The 19,184-nt window shown below is 41.9% G+C and overlaps 3 protein-coding genes across 8 annotated transcripts; 2 read left to right on the top strand and 1 right to left on the bottom strand.

The window, feature by feature from the left end:
• The first annotated feature begins 66 nt into the window (after nt 1–66).
• hgs (hepatocyte growth factor-regulated tyrosine kinase substrate) lies at nt 67–11,779 on the top strand. Of its 5 annotated transcripts, none has more exons than XM_031736465.2 (20): nt 67–251; nt 2,888–2,972; nt 3,147–3,222; nt 3,402–3,494; nt 4,186–4,309; nt 4,583–4,635; nt 4,753–4,821; nt 4,974–5,098; nt 7,061–7,172; nt 7,722–7,820; nt 7,928–8,023; nt 8,161–8,199; nt 8,305–8,469; nt 8,561–8,771; nt 8,865–9,037; nt 9,118–9,258; nt 9,482–9,665; nt 9,807–9,943; nt 10,043–10,225; nt 10,407–11,779. In XM_031736465.2, the coding sequence occupies exons 1-20, from the start codon at nt 215–217 to the stop codon at nt 10,518–10,520; spliced, it is 2,316 nt and encodes a 771-aa protein (XP_031592325.1). In that variant the 5' UTR covers nt 67–214; the 3' UTR covers nt 10,521–11,779. The 5 variants fall into 5 exon arrangements, with proteins under 5 accessions (XP_031592325.1, XP_031592326.1, XP_031592324.1 ...); XM_031736466.2 differs by having other exon boundaries at nt 68–251; nt 4,192–4,309; nt 8,558–8,771; XM_031736464.2 differs by having other exon boundaries at nt 68–251; nt 8,558–8,771.
• On the bottom strand, nt 10,816–14,247 carry zgc:103625 (methyltransferase-like 26 B). Of its 2 annotated transcripts, XM_031736460.2 has the most exons (8): nt 14,174–14,247; nt 13,135–13,277; nt 12,840–13,042; nt 12,526–12,688; nt 12,386–12,445; nt 12,243–12,310; nt 12,080–12,158; nt 10,816–12,001 (listed from the first exon to the last, which is right to left on the bottom strand). In XM_031736460.2, the coding sequence occupies exons 3-8, from the start codon at nt 13,037–13,039 to the stop codon at nt 11,954–11,956; spliced, it is 618 nt and encodes a 205-aa protein (XP_031592320.1). In that variant the 5' UTR covers nt 13,040–13,042; nt 13,135–13,277; nt 14,174–14,247; the 3' UTR covers nt 10,816–11,953. The 2 variants fall into 2 exon arrangements, with proteins under 2 accessions (XP_031592320.1, XP_039466840.1); XM_039610906.1 differs by lacking the exon at nt 13,135–13,277 and having other exon boundaries at nt 14,174–14,222.
• An 18-nt stretch (nt 14,248–14,265) lies between these two features.
• On the top strand, nt 14,266–19,184 carry mrpl12 (mitochondrial ribosomal protein L12). Its single transcript, XM_031736526.2, has 5 exons — nt 14,266–14,455; nt 16,461–16,659; nt 16,760–16,834; nt 17,025–17,162; nt 18,039–19,184. The coding sequence occupies exons 1-5, from the start codon at nt 14,397–14,399 to the stop codon at nt 18,153–18,155; spliced, it is 588 nt and encodes a 195-aa protein (XP_031592386.1). The 5' UTR covers nt 14,266–14,396; the 3' UTR covers nt 18,156–19,184.

Genomic DNA, 19,184 nt, shown 5'->3' with positions numbered 1-19,184 from the left:
GCACCCGTCATTGCGCATACCCGCCGCGAGAGGGAGACATTTCATGCGTGTCGCTGTTTCTGCGACGGAAGTGGGAAGTCAGAGGCTGTACCTGCTGTACAGCTGTGCTCCGTGGCTAACAGACGAGCTAACAGCTAACCTCCGTTGTGAAAGTATCGGGATCCGCTAATTAAATAAGTCACCTCGACAGCCACTCTGAGACTCTGAGTTTAACATGGGAAAAGGTGGAGGCACATTTGAGAGGCTTCTCGGTAAGTTAACAGCACATGCGTAAGTTGAGAGTAAAATAAGCAACTATAAGGCAGAGTGCGATGTTTTCCAGCGTATTGTTTTGACAGTCGATCGGGCTGTGGCTCCTAGGCCAGCTAGCTTTTTTTTTCCTTAGCCTGCTAACAAATTCGCTGCTATTGTTCGAAGGCCAAGAAATGCTAAGAAGTTAGCTGAAGCGAGCAGTTTTAACTCAAAGTCTGGTCCAGTTCTTGTGTTATCGCCTTGCTTTTAGTTAAGCTAACCAAGGCTGTTGTTGTGTTCCTGTGCGTGTCATACATGGTAATATACAATTAGCTGTTACTTCACACATTAACTACCCCATATCCAAGGAAACCAGGCAGACAAACACAACGCTGGTATTCGTGAGGCACTCTGTTGTCCTGAGTTTTTTTTAAAGACCACAACAGGTTGATTAGCTGGCTGACACCTATCTATAATTAGCGACTGAGATACTTTGTGATCCATGTATAGACCGACGGTAACGTCAAATGGCTAATAGTTGCTTTTACTCCATGACTAATCATAGAAAACAAGGCGTCTCTGTCGTAGCATGTTTCAACAGTTACCTTGGTTTAAAACGAGTCCCAAGTGAATTTCCAGTTATGCAACAACAAGTTTCTTGGGCTACAAGAATGGGCAGGTTAACTAGCGAACCTGGATGAAAAATGCATTCACCCAGTAAATATCAAATTATTTTGTGAAGTGTCAAATGAATACGCAGCTGTGCATATTGATTACTATAAATCAAGTTCCAGACATTTTAGTTCTCTTTAGTTCAGCTGGAGAGTTTTGCCTGCTCTGCCAATGTAACCAGTAATAATTTAAAGTTTGAGGCATAAATATCAAAGTGTTTGTATTAAAACCATCAAATAGGTTATAAATCTTGTGTTTGATTCTTCTCATCAGTGATGGAAATGGTTTCAGAATTTGAATCCATTAAACATAATACCTGCAAAACTTATCGTTGCGGTCCCAACTTGTTTTTCTCAAGGATTCAAGGATTTTTACTCCATTTCAAACGTGTATTCACATGAGGTGAAACTAAATTTAGCACTCAGATCCCTGTTTAAAGCCAGCAAGAATGAGAACACACGAGAGAACAATATACAGAAACAAGGAAGAGAAAACATATTTACAGTGTCATAGAGAATGAATAATCATTTTTTAAGGGCATGGAGGATATTGCAAATACACAATTGGTTTCTTTGTTACGATTGGCTAGGAGAAGCAGACACAGAAGCAGTCTTAAAGCCTGGTGGTTCTGCTCTTGATACTCTGTGGCCTCCTGCCTGAGGGGAGGGGAACAAACACTGCATGTGCTGGGTGAGTGGGGTCTTTTAAGATAGAGGAGGCCCTTTTCCTGTATCTGCTGGCGTAAATGTCTGTAGTGGTGGGGAGGCCCTCAGCAGAGGTGTCTTCTCTGCCGTTTTCATGCCACTCAGTGATGCAGGAGAACAGGACACTCTTTCCCCACAAATCTGCAGAATAAGTTTAGGACTGAGCTAACAAGTTCCCCGTAATGCAACCTCCTGAAAAAGTGGAAGCGTTGGTGTTTCTTCTTAACCAGGACGGAAATGTTGTGACACCAGATAGGGTTTTCAGTGAGATGTACACTAAAGCTGGAGACCACTTCCACACTTGTTCTACTGATTTGCAGGGGCGGAAGCTAGTCTTTGTCCCTTCTAAAAAGCAAACTCATCTCCTTTTTTTTTCTTGAACTTGATGCAGAGATACTACACCTGCACCACCTCTGCAGTTGTTTAACCCCTGCCCGTAGTCAGAATCATTGTTGTTGTTGAAGCATAAGTTTTACCCGACTTTCAAAAAAAGTCTGAACTGAGTAACGCACACCTCTAAACCTATGATCAGATTCACAGTTTTATAGCAGATGTCATGTGTATTTAAAACATTTAATCTTTTTAAAGATATTTAACTCAAAATGAAACCACCATTATGTGTGGGGGATTGCTTAATTCACAGCACACATCTTTCAGTTTAACATGTAATAAGATGATATTTGGTTCCTAAAAATTGGGCAGGTTTTTTTACTTTATGATTTGCAAACAGGTCATTTGTTGCGCTGAAAGTTGGATTATATTCCACTTGTATTTAGAAATGCAAATCAAGACCAGGTTTCATCTATTAAATGCATCACAATCATATGCCAAACAGGATTATCAGTTCGTGCTATCAGTGCTTTCCTGTTTTCCCCACAGTTCCACAGGACATAACAAATGTCAGACCCAGGACTGCAGCACTTTGACACACCTGAATCACATGCAAGGCTATTCTTTTCTGGCAGCAGAACTCACGGAAGCGTCTGTAGCAATAAAATATTTCTAGTTATCCCGGCTGATGATGATGTAATAAATAAGTAGATCTCTATTATATCATTAAGGTTTGACACCTCAAACCTTTTGTGTAGTAATAGTTTGATATCATACAAAGATTGATCTGGAGTCCTACGTTAATAGCAGGAGTACAGATGTTTCTGTACAGCTTAAAGCATGTGGAGGAAGCGTTTGTTCATGTGTAACTGCCGGTGCAGTTTTGTGGAGCAGCTGTTGTAGATGCCATTTGACAGACATGCATGTTAAATCTTTCTGTACTCATGCAGATAAAGCCACCAGTCAACTGCTTCTGGAGACTGACTGGGAATCCATCCTGCAGATCTGTGATCTCATTCGACAGGGAGATACACAGTGAGTGATTCTGTCTTCTTCCCCTCTACATTCACATCCTCCAGCAGCTGAAGATTTAATACAGCTTCGACTATTGTCTTCAATGTTTTTGAAATAAACATACTTGAGAGTTTGCTTATTGAATTTATGCCACTGATTCTGCATTAAGCAATATCTGTGTTTTTGTCCTTGCAGAGCTAAATATGCCATTGGGGCCATTAAAAAGAAGCTGAATGACAAAAATCCACATGTGGCGATTTATGCACTTGAGGTAAGATGTGTGGAAAGTATACAATCAATAATACAAAATATCTGTTGCCTGTAAACATAGATAGTTTGATTTTTGCTTTGGTTGGTGTGTTCTCTTGCTTTGTCACCTAACTGTGGGCAAAAGTAGGCTTGGCATCTGGTGCGTTGGGTTATTGAAAATAATGCAGCCTCACCCTTCAGGTCCTGGAGTCAGTGGTGAAGAACTGTGGCCAGACGGTGCACGATGAGGTGGCGAGTAAGCAAACCATGGAGGAACTGAAGGAGCTACTTAAGGTGACATTCATTTTATCTCTTCCCTGTTTGCTCAGTTCCCACCACACTCTTCTCAATGTCATTCAGAGATGGCCTGTGTTGTCTTTTTACTGTGAAGCTTAATTTGTTGGCAGAGGTCGGGCGGAGCGGTTGCTTTTGCTTAATCAGTGAAGAGTTTAGTCTTTAGTCAAACCGTAGTGAAAAACACCGGCTCCAGATTCTTGGAAACCCTCCTGAAAGGGTCTCAAAAACCAAAGGTGTACATGTTAGAGTGATGTTAAAGTGAGCAGCCACACAGTGGTCTGATATTAAAGTAGTTGATACTAAATGAACTTTTTAAATAACAGGTTTAGAGTATTTACAGTGCTTCAATTATATATTTTGGCTGGAGGCTTTATAAGCTTTCCCCCTCTCCTATGACTGCTCACTCTTTCAGCTGACTGGATTACAGCAGGAGCTAGCAATATTTGATTGGATCCTTACTGTATCATGTGACACAGGCTGTATACCTCATGCTGGTTTCAACTTCCTGGTGATGTCATTGCCTTGTGACAGGAGTCCTTTTTTTTTTTTTTCAGATGAAAACAAGGGACTTCCCACCTCACAGTGTTGATGAATTCAGTGTGTTATTTGACAGTAGAATACAGAAACAGGAGAAGTAGGCCTGTTTGGTTTTTTTGTTTTAATTCTGTGGAAATTCCTTGATTTCCAGAAACAGACGGAACCAAATGTCAGAAACAAGATTCTTTACCTGATCCAGGCCTGGGCTCACGCCTTCCGCAATGAACCCAAATATAAAGTGGTTCAAGACACCTATCAGATCATGAAAGTGGAAGGTAAGTTTGAACGAGCCGAGTGCTCTCATCTGAAATGAAACCAAATGATCTCTGAACGCTTACTGACCCAGATAAATGTTTTCTAACAGGCCACTTAAAACTGGGTGATACCAGTTCAGATGATTTGTAATGATAAAAACTGAATCAGATGGTTTCACTATAAGCTGCAGAGCTCATTTCATTGTCAAAGGTGCATCAGCAGTTAGCAGTTATTGCCTCTTTGTGATTTTTGTAGTTGTTGTAAAAAGATTTTCTGCTTTTGTTTGTCTGCAGGTCACGTTTTCCCCGAGTTCAAGGAGAGTGACGCCATGTTTGCTGCTGAGAGAGTAAGATATTTTGTGTTTCTTGTTTTACTGGTCTGTGAAGAGGGTTATGTTTTTGAGGTATGAACCCCATACATTGAGATGTAGTTGAGTAATGTGATGTCTGCCTTATTTATCCAGGCCCCTGACTGGGTTGACGCTGAGGAGTGCCACCGGTGCAGAGTCCAGTTTGGTGTTATGACAAGAAAGGTAGGCCGGGCCTGTTTATAACTAGGCCACTTGGAGGTTTTATGGTTTCCTTCATTCATTTGATGCTGTGGGTGTGTGTCTGTATGTATGCGGTACATGCTCACGGCGCATGCGTGGAAATCAACCTCATTTTGTGTTCCGTGCTTTCCCAGCACCACTGTCGAGCCTGTGGCCAGATTTTCTGCGGCAAGTGTTCGTCTAAGTACTCCACCATTCCGAAGTTTGGGATCGAGAAGGAAGTGCGTGTGTGCGAGCCCTGCTTCGAGCTGCTTAACAAGTGAGTCCACAGATGTGGTGATTAAAATGCCAGAATTAATGTGAAAAACAGACTGTGTGTAACATGGTGGCCCTGGATAGTAGAAGTGTTTATGTCTCCAGTGACTGTTTCAGTGTTTCACAATTATCTAGGGTGCAACAGATTAAACACAATGAACACGTGACTGATTTTATTCAAGGTAAAAATGATATGTAGATGTGATATGACTTGGAAAAAATGATAGATTAGATATGTGCAGCTGTGGTGCTGAGGTGGAGAACGTGTTATGGAGAGAGGAAAGAGGGCAAATAGACTTTGTGGTGGAATGAGGAAGTGCAGGAAAATATTCAAAGGAGGAGGGAAGCAAAAGAAAAGTGGGATAGTCGGTCGGGGAGATGAGTAAAGTAGACAAGAGTACTAGGAGGTTAGGGGTACAGCAGAGGTGGAAAAGGCAAAGGTTTAGAGTGAGCTGTATGTGAGGCTGGACGCTAAGGAACGAGAAAAGAACTTTTATCGACTACCTAGGCAAACAGATGAAGCTGGAAAGGATGTGCAGCATGTTAAGTTGATTAAGGGTGGTGATGAAAATGTACTAATGAGTGAGAGTGTGTTTTGAGAAGTTGGAACAAATACCCTTAAAGAGAGACATGGAAAGACTTATAGTAAAAAATGGTATGTAGATATTTTAAGATAATGCCGGTTTTAAAAATAAACTATGTAAACCTATGCAAATTATCTCTGCAACTGTGTAACGTGTTCTGAGGCGTGTTTGCACATTTTGACAGCTGATATTGAAAGACTGCTGGTAACACTGGGTGAAACATGCTGTGTAGTCAGAATTTGCTCCAAGCAGTTGTTAAATTGTCTCACTCACAGCTGGTAATTCACAGGACAATGCAGAAAGATTTTAGCTGGACGTTTCAAGCTAAAATCGGGAAGTACGTAGTGTGTTGCAACATGAGTAGTTATGTTTTGTTTTTTCTAAAAAGAAAAGAAATAGATGGATTGTGAAAACATGCAGACTATGTTTGTGGGCCTGTCTAGTAAGTAAGTAACGTTTAAGGCTTTTCACAAGACACGTTGTCACAAAGTGCTGTGCAAACAGAATAATTATAATGAAATATGATAGAAAATTAAAATACAGTTCATAGCAATACAAAACCAGGCTCAAAATAAAATGGAGATGATTAAAAAACAGTGTCAACAAGAATCTCAGCAGAAGGCCTTGTTAAATATGTTTTTCACTGATGTCTATCAGAATGAACCGCTCAGAAAGCAGTTCAGTTTCCTTCTTTTGGCATCAGAAGAGAGTAAGAAAAGCCCTGGCTTTTAAAATGGAATGAAGCAAAGTGGAAAAATGTTCTGTTGTGTGCTAGAGAATGAGTGAATATGTGTGTGGGATCCTTTAAAAGAGCATGTGACGGCTGCAATGAAGCAAAGTGATTATATCAACAGTTGTGCTTTGAGGCCATTTTTCCTGCAGCAGAAAACAGACATTCTGATGATGATGATGATGATAATCTTATTATAATGATGATAGTATATGTATGTATGTATGTCTGTATGTTCCCTATAAATCAGACATTACAAGATTTCAGCTTCGACTTCAAGAAATCGTGATATGCGTTTTCACTGTTTCCTGTTATTTGTACATGAGCCAGATCTATTGATAATAAGGGTTGTTGTTTACTGTTTTTCTCTAATGTAGCAGCTTTCTGTATGTTAACTGGGGAAAAATACTTAAACAAAAATATAACAGAACTTTAGTGAATAAGAACGATAAACTAAAACAAAGGTGAGTACCATACTTGGAAGCATTGTTTGTCAGTATGTCAGTATCCAAATGGGAGTAACTTGAAAGTGTTTCCCATGATGCTTTGTTGTATTGTTCTGTCTTTGGAGTGCTACTGTTGTTTCAAGCAGCATGCTTGAAACTCTGATTTACAAGGTTATTTGTCCTCCCTGATCCCTCTTCCTTACCAGCCACCCCTCCCTCTCTCCTCCACTTAGGAAAGCTGAAGGAAAAGCCCCTTCCGCAGGCTCTGCTGAACTGCCACCTGAGTACCTGACCAGCCCACTGTCCCAGCAGTCACAGGTAATAATTTTTAAACTCTTTATATCAATCACTGGTTTTCTGGATGTTTTGTTTTTGTTTTGTTACCTGTTAAATATAGGACTTAAATGATTTTCGAGTTATTATATATATATTTTTTTTACATTTTAGACAGCCTTCTAGCCTTTTTGGAAAAAAGTTGCCAAAATTGTCACACTGGAAATAAATAGTCATGTACACCCCATCATTCATTAGCTTAAAGAACCACCTTTACCAGCAATCACTTAAAATCAGTGTTTTCTAGCTGACTTTATTTTTACCATATTGCTGTGGAGGAAATTTGTCCCACTCTTCCTTAGAGTTGCTTTGGTTCACTGAGATTTGCAGGCAGAGCTCTCTTAATGTAATTCTACAGCATTTCAATCAAGCTGAATGTCTGGACTTTATTTGTGGACATTATGAAACTTTTAGTGTTTTCTTTTTCAGCTATTCTGTTGTAGATTTGTTGTAGTTTAGATGATCCAGTTGCAGCCAAGCTTTAGCTGTTGGACTCTCCTGCTATATATTTCTCCCGCTCTTCTTTCTCACCAGATGCCCCCCAAGAGAGATGAGGCTGCCCTGCAGGAGGAGGAGGAGCTGCAGCTGGCCATAGCCCTTTCTCAAAGTGAGGCTGAGGAGAAGGAGCGAATGGTGGGTCGCTAAGCTGAAATGCTCATTTTTGTGTATGGGTGTTTGTTTTCAGCTAGTATATAGAATAAAAGCTGAATGCTCACACACAGCTGAATGCTCAATTGCAGAGACATAAGAACTCGTACTCGATGTATCCCAAAACCGATCCCACCCCAGTGACTTCCTCAGCTCCCCCAGTCAGTACCCTCTACACTTCCCCTGTGGTAAGGCTGTTTCCAGCAAAATCACTTATACTCTACAAAAAATGTTTTCATGATTTTAAAAGCATGTTTGAAAGATTTTTATTATTGTTAAGCAAATTTTAAAATGCATTTTTTGACTATTATGAAACACATTGCAGAACTCCTCTGCTCCATCAGCTGAAGATGTAGATCCTGAGGTACATGTGGTATATTACTCTTCTCAAATGTTAACAGTATGGCTGATTAATGGAAATGCTACACCATGCTTTTAAAGCTAATAAGGAAATATGACATCATTCCAGCTGGCCCGTTACCTGAACAGAACATACTGGGAGAAAAAACAGGAAGAGGCTCGCAAGAGTCCCACCCCCTCAGCCCCTGCCCCTGTGACATTGGCCGAGCCACTTCCGGCAATCAGTCAGCCCGTGGAAAGTCACGTCCCTGTCCAGCCTGCCAACATAGTGGAGGTATGCTGAAGTTGTGTGCTCTAAAAAAAACAAACTAAACACAAATGAGCCCCTGCTCATGGTTTGCCCTGTTCATCCCCTCTTTCAGCAGCAGTACCAGAATGGCGAATCAGAGGAGAACCATGAGCAGTTTCTGAAGGCTCTGCAGAATGCTGTCACCACCTTCCTGAACCGCATGAAGAGCAACCACATGCGTGGGCGAAGCATCACCAACGACAGCGCCGTGCTCTCACTCTTCCAGTCCATCAACAACATGCACCCACAGCTTTTGGACATCCTCAACCAGCTAGATGAGAAGCGATGTAAGCGTTGGCCTTGTTTAATTGTGTCCATGTTTATAGATTTCTCTCTCCCCGTGTCCAGGCTCTGAACTGTGATGATCTTTGTCTTGTCAGTGTATTATGAAGGGCTGCAGGACAAGCTAGCTCAGGTTCGTGATGCTCGGGCCGCTCTCAACGCACTCCGGGACGAACACAGAGAGAAACTGCGTCGCGCTGCAGAGGAAGCGGAAAGGCAGAGGCAGATCCAGCTGGCACAAAAATTGGAGATCATGAGGCAGAAGAAACAGGTACTGAACTGAATCTGTTCAATGAGAGTTCAGATATAATAGGTCATTACCGTGCTCACAGGTATTTCTTTGGACCGCAGGAGTACCTGGAGATGCAAAGACAGTTGGCCATTCAGCGCCTCCAGGAGCAGGAGAAAGAGAGGCAGATGCGTTTGGAGCAGCAGAAGCACACCATCCAGATGAGGGCCCAGATGCCTGCTTTCTCTCTTCCCTATGCCCAGGTACACATTTTATACTCCATCTGGCCTCAGACTGAACTCAACCCAAGGATAATCAAGTCAGTAAATTCACTTGATATCACAGTAACCAAATGTCTCAATAATAGCAGAAATATATAAACTTAAAGAATAAATTTCAGCTAATGAATTTCAGCGGGAGACTTTTTATGTTGTTTTTGAATCTTTTGGAGAAATTTTAATGCTGTCTTTATTTGTTGATGTGTAGATGCAGTCTTTGCCCCCCAATGTTGCGGGAGGAGTGGTATACCAACCCGGTGCTCCGCCCAGCTACCCAGGCACTTTCAGCCCCGCTGGTTCTGTGGAGGGTTCACCTATGCACAACATCTATATGAATCAGCCAGGGCAGACTGCACCAGCACAGTACCAGGCTATGCCTGGTCCTACCACAGGTGAGGAGGTTAACAAGAAAAAGGATCAGCTGAAAAGACAAGAAATCTACCAACTTTGGTCATCTGGTGTTACAATTAGCGATATCATCTAAAATCTTAATTGTTCACTACAATGTTTTTTTTTTCCTCCCTTTCTTTCAGATCCCAATATGGTTAATGCATACATGTACCCGCCTCCAGGAACTAATGGGCAGCCCGCTCCTCCGCCTGGTCAGGCTCCGCCCACAACTAGTCCACCCTACTCCACCTATCAGCCCACACCTACGCAGGGTTACCAGGTCTGACAAAGCTCCACTTAAATTTTCTGATTAATACATGAAATGCCACAAAAACGTTTAAAGATGAATGCATCTCACTGTTCTCTGTGTTTTGTGCAGAATGTGGCCTCTCAGGCGCAGAGTATGCCCCCCATGTCCCAGGCACCCCCCACTAACGGTATGGGTTATATGGGTTACCAGCCGTACAATATGCAGAACATGATTTCAGCATTGCCAGGACAGGACCCCAATATGCCCCCCCAACAGCAGTACATGCCAGGCCAGCAGCCCATGTATCAGCAGGTCAGTCGTGTATTTATACATTTGAAGCTTCTGACAAACTAAAAGTTCATTGGTTCAACTGTCATCCACAGTTAACACATGAAAGCTTTCTTTATTTTTATCTTGGGTATTTTTATTTAGGTTATTTAAATGTCAATCCTGGCTAATCTTCCTATTTTTACTTGTGCATTAATGCTGCTAGGTTGCTCCCCCTGGTGGCCCCCCGCAGCAGCAGCAACAGCCGCAGCAGCAGCAGCAGCAGGCACCTCAAGCCGTGCCGGGCAGCGCAGAGGCACAGCTCATCTCCTTCGACTGAAGGGCCTCACGCTGCTGGGTCTAACACACTACAGCTCCTCTCCCTGTTTGGTCTCTTTCTTCCCTCTCTGGACTCTGAGGATACCCTCTGGAAACACACACATAATTCCCACTTTCCACCTCGCTGTGATTTTTGTGGCAACGTGAAATATTGTGATGATGTTGCAGAACTGTTGCTCTCCTTGCCTCTCCCCCGCTGAAGTATAAAAATCAGGAGGGGTAAAGCTGCAATGGGAAGCGCCATAGCCAAGAACCTTCACCCTCTTCCTCCTCCTTTCCAGCTGATATGTATGTAGTATCTCCTTATTAAATGATTAACTGAAGAGCAGAAATAGTCAGTGGTATTAAAGTTAAAGAAAATATGACCATTTAGGAGATAAAAAAAGAAGACACAACCATCCTTTGTCTCATATTTTTCTAAATCTAAATTTGCATGTTGAAATTTCAGTTCTTTTCTGGAATGGAAACTAATTATTTCAGTGTGTTTTAACAGTTTAGGAAGTGACTGAGAAACATCTGTATTCACTGTTTAAGATGCTGTTGGTATGTCTCAAGAGTGAAAGCACAGTCAGACGCCTGGAAAAAATCTCACTAATGCACAACCAGTAGTTTTCATATCATCCCTTCTCATAATTACAAATGAAAGTCTTCTTTTTTTTAATTTGGGGGGATGGGGGGTGGGCATTTATTTGTTGTGTGCTGCTTCAACTGTGTGTTAATATAGTTTCAGAGACGATGCAGGGATTAGCACATTATGGGAGAACTGTTTAGAAAATTAGCTGGGTGGTTGTTTAGTCTTCATCAATTATATTTAATTAACTAAATCATTAAAATCCACAATTAGTAACAATAAAATATTCATACTAAAAGCAGTCCAGCAGTTCTAATAGCATCTTGCATCCCTTCTGTTGAAGCGACTGGTGTTGCTGAACATCAAGTGCCATCACAAAACAGAAGCATATGACCTTAACCTGTAATAAAGTTTCCTCTAGGAGTCCCAGCCTGCATTCTATTAGTTGTAATTATCACATATATAGATGCCTGTATATGTGGCACTCTTTCGAAAGTCTACTTGAGTATCCAGAAGTGAAGAAAAGCTTGCCGAGCAAACATGATGTGCTGCATGTATGTATCACACACCCAATCAGTGGTTTCTGTAACTCTTCAGTTGGCGTCTGTGAACTTCTTTATTCCAACATACTGATCTGACTTTGAAGTAATTTTAAAATTATATTTAATAAATATCTGGTTCTTACTGTCCATGTGCCTCGACTTGTGTTTTGTAACCACACACAGAGGGTTTATTAAAGCTTTTATTCAACTATATTCATTATCACATCGCAGAATTGTCTTTTACAAATATAAAGACTATAGACTTACACTCATAACTGATGTGAACTAATAATTTAATGTCCTTTTGGTATTTTGGCTTCTTTAGAGTTTTCTGAAGATGAGGCATTTGTAGTATTCTTCCATCTCAATCTAAAAGAAGGAAACATAAGTGTAAAAGGCATGCTGCTGGGAGGTGGAATTCCCTCTAAGCCGAGATACGTGACTTACTATCCGCTCCATACGCATCCCGTTCCCATAGGCCAGCTGTCTGAGCACGTCGATGTCTGGAAGACCCCAGTCTGGATTCCTGTATGCAACAGAACCAAACATGGTTCATATCTTATCCTAACAGTCAACCACATACACATATTACCAAATAGCTGCTACTCACAGTTTTCGTAGCTCCTCATCCAGCTTTTCATTACAACTTGGTGTGATGATGCCATTAACAGCATACACCTGAGAAATGTTTTAAGTTGACATCAGTTAGTAGGTTCAGGTTTATTTGTAGTGTAATTAACTATCATTACGTACCCCATATGTTATCAAAAGGCCGTTTTGTTTGAGGATCTGTCCTGCTCCACTGAACACTCCCTGAGAAAATCATAAGTAAATAAAATACTCTGTGGATTTATCTCAATCTCTTCAGTTGATTTACAAGCGACCAGGCCTACCTGGGCTGTTTTGAAGGAGCTGTATTGCAGTAAGTTAATGGAAATAATAACGTCACAGGAGTTGTGACTCAGTCCTGCCCATTTCTCCCACGGTTCACTGGCATCCAGGTGAACAGGTGGTAGCACCGTCTTTGCTTGGGTTGCAGCAATATATGCCTTGATACTGCCAACAAGGTAGATTTAATCCGAAGACTTCAACAAATCACTTGTTTAAATAGATCATTGATTTAACTGGAATATGTTCGTAAATCTTTCTGTCACACATAACTATACTGACACATCAACATGGCAAGCACTTTCTGAAAGGTACAAACCTCTCTAGAGAATCCTCTTTGATGTCTGATGGCTGCCAAATGACAAAGGGCATCTTCTGAGCAAACCGTATGATATGCTGGCCAGTTCCAGAACCAAGCTCTAAAGCAAATAACTGCCTGTGTGACTGGCTCTCCAACACATCTTCGAGCACTGAACAAACACTCTCCCAGTTCCTTTCAGCCTGAGGAGACAGCAGCATGGCCTGGAGGAAGAAGAAAAGAAAAGATGTGTGCCTCTTTTATCTAGCATTGCACTCCAATGCATTGTATTGTTCTCTCAGGGGATTCTTCTTACCTTTTATTTGCACTAGCTGATAAAGGTCAGTGGAGGGAATGGCATGTTGGTGGATGACAGCAGCAGATGGGTGGAGAGATTACCTGGTTAAGAGGATTTCCCTCATGCTCCTCCCCAGTGTCCAAGTGCCCAGCATTGGTACGCTACAGGTAGGACATACGCACGTGCACATGCACAGCAAATAGTAGGACAGATATAGTCTTGAGTCACCTCTTATTTCTTTCTATTTTGCTTGCAAGGAGACAGACCACTTTAAATTTTTTAAGTAATCTTGACCAATAATTCACCAATTCTGAATTTTCACTTATTTACTATTTTTTCTTTCTTTTTGTTAAGCCTCTTAACACTGACCTATTAATCGTTCAAACAAGAAAAGGCATCTAAGGTCTTGAATCTGCACATAACAGACAACCATTAGTAATTGTATCTTTAGGCACTTTGCAGCCTGTTGCAAAAACACAATTTCTTCCATTCCTTTAAATGATTATATGGAAAATGTCAAAATATAACACAGTTTGACAGGCATAAAGAAGTATTTTTGCAACAACAAGGTGATTTCCAAAGAGCTATTATTCAAAAGCTTGGCATATTTCGGCATGCTGTGCAGTGTGTCCTTAAAAAAGGAAGAGGAAACTGACAAGCGGAGGGCAAGAGAATAAGCGGGGAGGTGGGATAAAAACCAAATCTGCAGCAGATGAAAATGATCTGAAAGACTTAAGAAACAGGAGAAAGTACAAACACAGGACCTCAGATCTGGATCTGACATGGTTTCGGGCTGAATCTGAGCCAGTGGTGTTGTGGATAATGTCAAAGCTGATGAATTATGAACACAGCAAAATACTTTCAGATGTTGATCCACAATGCAATTCCATCTGGAAAGGATGTGACTGTGACAGTTTAATTTTGGGGCATTACAATGATCCCAACCGCACTGCCAATGCAGTAAAGCACACCTGGCATTGAAGTAATAATGCTAGAGATGGGAAGATGAGACTGGATATTATTATTATTATTATTATTATTATTATTTCAAACTTACTTTCTTTATGTCGCTCTCTCACGCACAGTCATTGTCCCTTGTGGGCTCCCGTAGCAGTTGAATTGAGGTTTTTTAACAGTTCACGCAATGCATTGTGGGTAGGTCAGGAGTAGAGGGGACGCCATGTGCTTTTGAGGCAGAGGATCTGCTGGAAGGAGACGTGTGTGTGACAAACTTGTCTGTTTTCTCAGTGAGAGGACCAACGGCTCCATTTACCGTCGGCATGTTCTGCACCAGCCGCTGCCTCCGCACCGCGCTGCGGGCCGCAGCCAGCACGCATCGGTACGTAACAGGCTCAGTACACCTGTATCCGAGTGTCTGCGGCTTCAAGGGCAGAGAGCCGGCCACTGCTGCCGCTTAATTTTGATGGAGAACATGATGTTGTCTTTTTTAATTCGTCTAAAGACAGACGATGCGCCTTGTGTGAGCACAGAAATGAGGTTAATGGTTTGCGGCTGTGTGCTAAGTAGGTTAGCCGGTCTTAAGTGTTCCCTCGCAGGCTTCAACTTGAACACCGTGACCAAGTGAGCCCTGCTGTCCGACTAATGACACAAAACGCAGTGTACCTTTTATGGCTTCGTCTTAAAAAGAAATCTAAGAGAAGCATGGCTTTGACTTTTTCTGTCTTACCTACACTGGTCAAATGGGACTTTTCTGGTATTTGACAGCAGTAAAAATACCCTGGATGATGTTTTAAAACATTTTTTTATAGCTTCACGGGCTACATTATCCTGTTAAAACCGACTTTACAGCCACCACTGGGGTTCAAATCGACAAATATTGTGGTTTTAGGGAATCTTGAACCTTTCCATGCCGTGTGTAAAAGAGACAGTTGTTTCTTAAAACAGACATGTCCAGACTGTCAGCTGGAGATTTACTGATGTAAGCCACCGTGGCTTGTCCTGAAGCGCTTCTCCCTCTTCATCCTTATCAGGACCTCTCAGCCAAAGCTGTAGTTTCCTCCAGTGTCGCCCTGGTTACATGGAGGCTGACTGCCCTTTGTACCAGGGTGTTTTTTTATTTTATTTATTTATTCTTTTGCCTAAAAGTACCTAGGGGGTTTGTTTGGGGGTAAAGGGGCTTAAATTTTGTAATCATAAGGAGAGTGGGAAGCTTTGAGGGGGGGCTGTCCACATGCCTGACAGTTTGTTGTAACCACTATAAGGGCTTCGTCTGTGCGTCCCTCATCCAACTAGCCTCCATGCAGTCTATGAAGAGCAACTGTTCAGCTGAGCTGTCCACTCTGTCATTGTAAAATCTGAAGTCTGAGATGTTTGAGAAGGCATGCAGAACCGCCATGCTGTCAATTTTACTAACAGGACTGAGCTTCCTGGTCTCCCCCCCCCCCCCTTCCACACTACATTTCTAGGTCTACATACTTTCTTTGATTACATGATTACAGTCCTGCATTCATAGATAGCGAGGCTGCTAAACAATGACGGGTAACAAAGAAGAAGATTGAGCTGATATATAACCTTTGTTATATAATGCGATTGTAACACAGAACGGGTAAATAAATTGCATCTGTGAGGGTTATAATTCAGTGGGTATTATTATTGCACATTCTGCTTACATGAAACTTGATCGTGTTCCAAAGGTTTTCAAGTTGGATATTCGTGTTGCAGACTTATGCCTGAAATCTCTGTCCTTCCTGACAGAATGTAATGGTTGATTTCTTAGCTCACAGATACTTGCCATAATGTCAACCAGTCCTGCCCACCCTAAAGTGACTGCTCTGCATTATTGTGCCATCTTGCATATAACATACAACAAATCTCTTCTTTCTCTTCTTACTATTCTTACCAGGGATGCGTGACTCTCCAACCAAAGCTAGCCAGTACCTGCAGAATCCTGCCAAATCCTTTGTGGTGTTGTGTTTTTGTACAGCATTATTTGCTGATGCAAAACTGGAATTTCAGGGTTTTTTGCTTGCCAAATTACCATAATTTACTTGTGAGCTGTTAAACTGCAAAGCAATAAGCATAAAGGTGTCCTCCAGGTGAAATAAGAAAGCAAACTCATCTCATAGTGATAGCTACTGTCTTTACACAGTGAGAAGCTTGAGGAGTTTGGTGGTTTGCAAATTGAGAAAATTAATTATGCATCATTTAGGCAGTCTGCACTCTAAATGTAAGAAGGATTGTTTTGTAAAGCAGTAGACAAAGTCAGAATAAGGCAGTGGATGATGCCAGGTGTGATCCACGCCACACTGAATATGTGGATACATGGTGGCTTCTAAGGACCAGATACAGTCTGCCGTTTAGCTAATCAGTTTTCACTTTCCCAGGCAACAGCTTCAGTGGCAGACACCAGCCTTGTGTGCTCTCAGACTTCTGAAAACCAGTCCAGCCTCGTCTTCAGATGCCATCGCCACCCCTCCTCTAGATGGAGCCCCCAAACAGTATTCCCCCAAAATCCAGCAGCTTGTCAGTGACATAGCCAGCCTCACCTTGTTAGAGGTGTCCGATCTCAACGAACTCCTCAAGGTTTGTGGGAAACTTGAAACCACGGTGCAATTTGTCTGACCTTCTTGCTGTCCTTTTGTGTTAAATGTTGAGTGATATAACTTGTTTTTCTTCACCACAGAAAACTCTGAACATTGAGAGTGTCGGAATGATGCCGATGGGGGCGATGGCGACATTAGCTGCCCCTGCAGCTCAGGTATTGATTAATGTTTTTAAAGGGAAGTTCTGAAGACTGCCTTATAAATCATTAATGGCTTAAGTAGCAACATACATCATTATTGTTCTTTTTCAGATGTCTAGCTTAGGAATTTAAAGCCACTCATAGTTGATGTGGCCAACGAGGCTCTGTGCCCACAGTTAAATACTCTTGTTTCTTTTGCAACTAGGCTGCAGACGAGGAGGCAGCACCAGCAAAGAAGGAGAAGACTCATTTTACAGTAAAATTGACAGAATTGAAAGCTGCTGAAAAAGTAAAGCTTATAAAGGAAGTGAAAAACTGCATCCAGGGCTTGAATCTGGTGCAGGTAAGTCTCACTGTTGGAGCTATTTAAGGGAGCTCATTGTAGCTTTTGGCAAAAAACAGTGTTAACGGGCCAGTGTTACAATGTGAGATATAAAATGTTTATGAGATGACGCTTTGGAGGTAATAATGTGCATATATTATTACATAATATTATGCAAAATCAGTCCAATTTATTTTGTGGAGCAGTTTCAGCTGCTTTGGTGCAAATGAAAATGTCAACAGGTGTACTTTGTCACTGCTGGTAGCATAAAACAGTACATGCAGTCCAGCTCATCCAGGATGACACATCCATTTGTGCTGTCATGAGAAGGTTTGCTATGTCTCCCAGCATGTTCTCAAGAGTGGTGAGGTGATGCAGGTGGGCTGTTACACAAGGAAGGTTGAACAGGGCTGTAGATGGGTATCAAGGGCATCAGTGTCTGCTCCTCTGAGCAAAGAGGAATTGCCAGTCCTACTACATGACCTCCAGCAAGCTCGTCATGTGCATTCTTCTGACCAAACGGTCAGAGTACATGAGGGTAGCGTGGGTTGACGTCTTTTAGTGGGTCCTTTGCTCACAGAGGTTGTCTGTTGTGTTGGCTCTGCAGTGAACCTGTTGTCACTTTATTTGCACCAAAGTGGGTGAAATGCATTCAAAACAGTTTCTAACTTGACAGATTGATATGAATTTGTTGTATTGTGGTGATCAAGTGTTCCTAATTTCTTTCTTTCTTTTTTTTTTTTGTGAGCAGTAACTACAAGCAAACATTTTGTGCATCTTGCAATTAGTTTTGTCTGCAGCTACATTTTGCATTAAAAGTGTTAAAGCTTCTCATAGCACAGATTTATTAGCTTCACTAATTGTTTTCTTTTTCTCCCCCCTCTTTATTTGAAACAGGCGAAAAAACTAGTGGAGTCTCTTCCACAGGAAATCCGGGCCAATGTATCCAAAGAAGAGGCAGAGAAATTAAAAGCAGCCCTGGAGGCAGCAGGTGGCACCGTGGAGTTGGAGTAGATCTCGTCTGCCCTTATGCCTAAAGTTCGCCATCATTTGGCTACTCATGCACTTCATCCTTGAGTTGATTTTTTTTTTTTTTTTTCTGTGTTTTCTTTTTTTTTTTTTTTTTTTTTTTTTTTTTGTACGACAAAGACGTGGATCGTAGGAGAAATGGAAACAAATGCCTTCTGACATTAACGCCGTCCCCTTACAACGTCAGGCGGGGACGGTACAGCTGAGACTGAACTCTCCAGCACGCAGCCTTCGCAGATGTGCCCGCCACACTGTTTGGTGGTTTGCTTGTCTGATACGTGTCACAAACAAACTAAGGAGATTGGTTGGGTGAGAGTAACGCCTTTTTCAGACATGGGACGAATAACATTGCAGTAACGGCATTGTGCCAATCGGCCATTGATCACATTAATGTTCCTCTGGTTTCTATCCGACGTACCTACGACAGACTGAGAGAACCCCACAGTAGTCGTGTTGATACTAACTGTAGGCAAGTGTAACCACACTTTTAAACGTCTCTCTCTGTCATTGTTACAAAGAGCTGCATGTGCTGCGTGGTGTTGCAGAGAGAGCTGTATCCTGCTCCCCCCCACATGCATGCTCTTAAAAGATCTCTTCTGTATTAGGAAGAATGCTTTAATCATATTCCAAATTAGAAACGATGTAAACTTTTCTGCTTTTAATTGCATTCTCTTGTGAGCTGAGTAACTCGCCAAAGATGCATGCACAGTTGGTCAGCTACTGTTGAAATTTATTGCGTCCAACCTCCAGAGGAGTGATCAGGGTGCTGATGGACACGAAACCATTACCACACCAAGATGCTGTCAGAGCGCATGTCTGAAAGAGGCTGAAGTCAGTTTGTAATTCTGTTTGTGTTTAATCTTCTCACAAGATTAAATCTTGTGGTTTCCAAACTGATATAGATGACTGATGTTGAGGAGCACCAGATACTGTGTGTAGTTCAGAGAATGGCAGGGCTGAGTCCAGATAAATCTCATCGAAATGTTAATAATGTGATTAAAGTTGAAATACTTA

This window comes from Oreochromis aureus, linkage group 4 (genome assembly GCF_013358895.1).
Source record: "Oreochromis aureus strain Israel breed Guangdong linkage group 4, ZZ_aureus, whole genome shotgun sequence".
Classification (NCBI taxonomy): Eukaryota; Metazoa; Chordata; class Actinopteri; order Cichliformes; family Cichlidae; genus Oreochromis; species Oreochromis aureus.
Note: the sequence above shows the minus strand (reverse complement) of the source record. Positions and strands in the feature narration are given on the sequence as shown.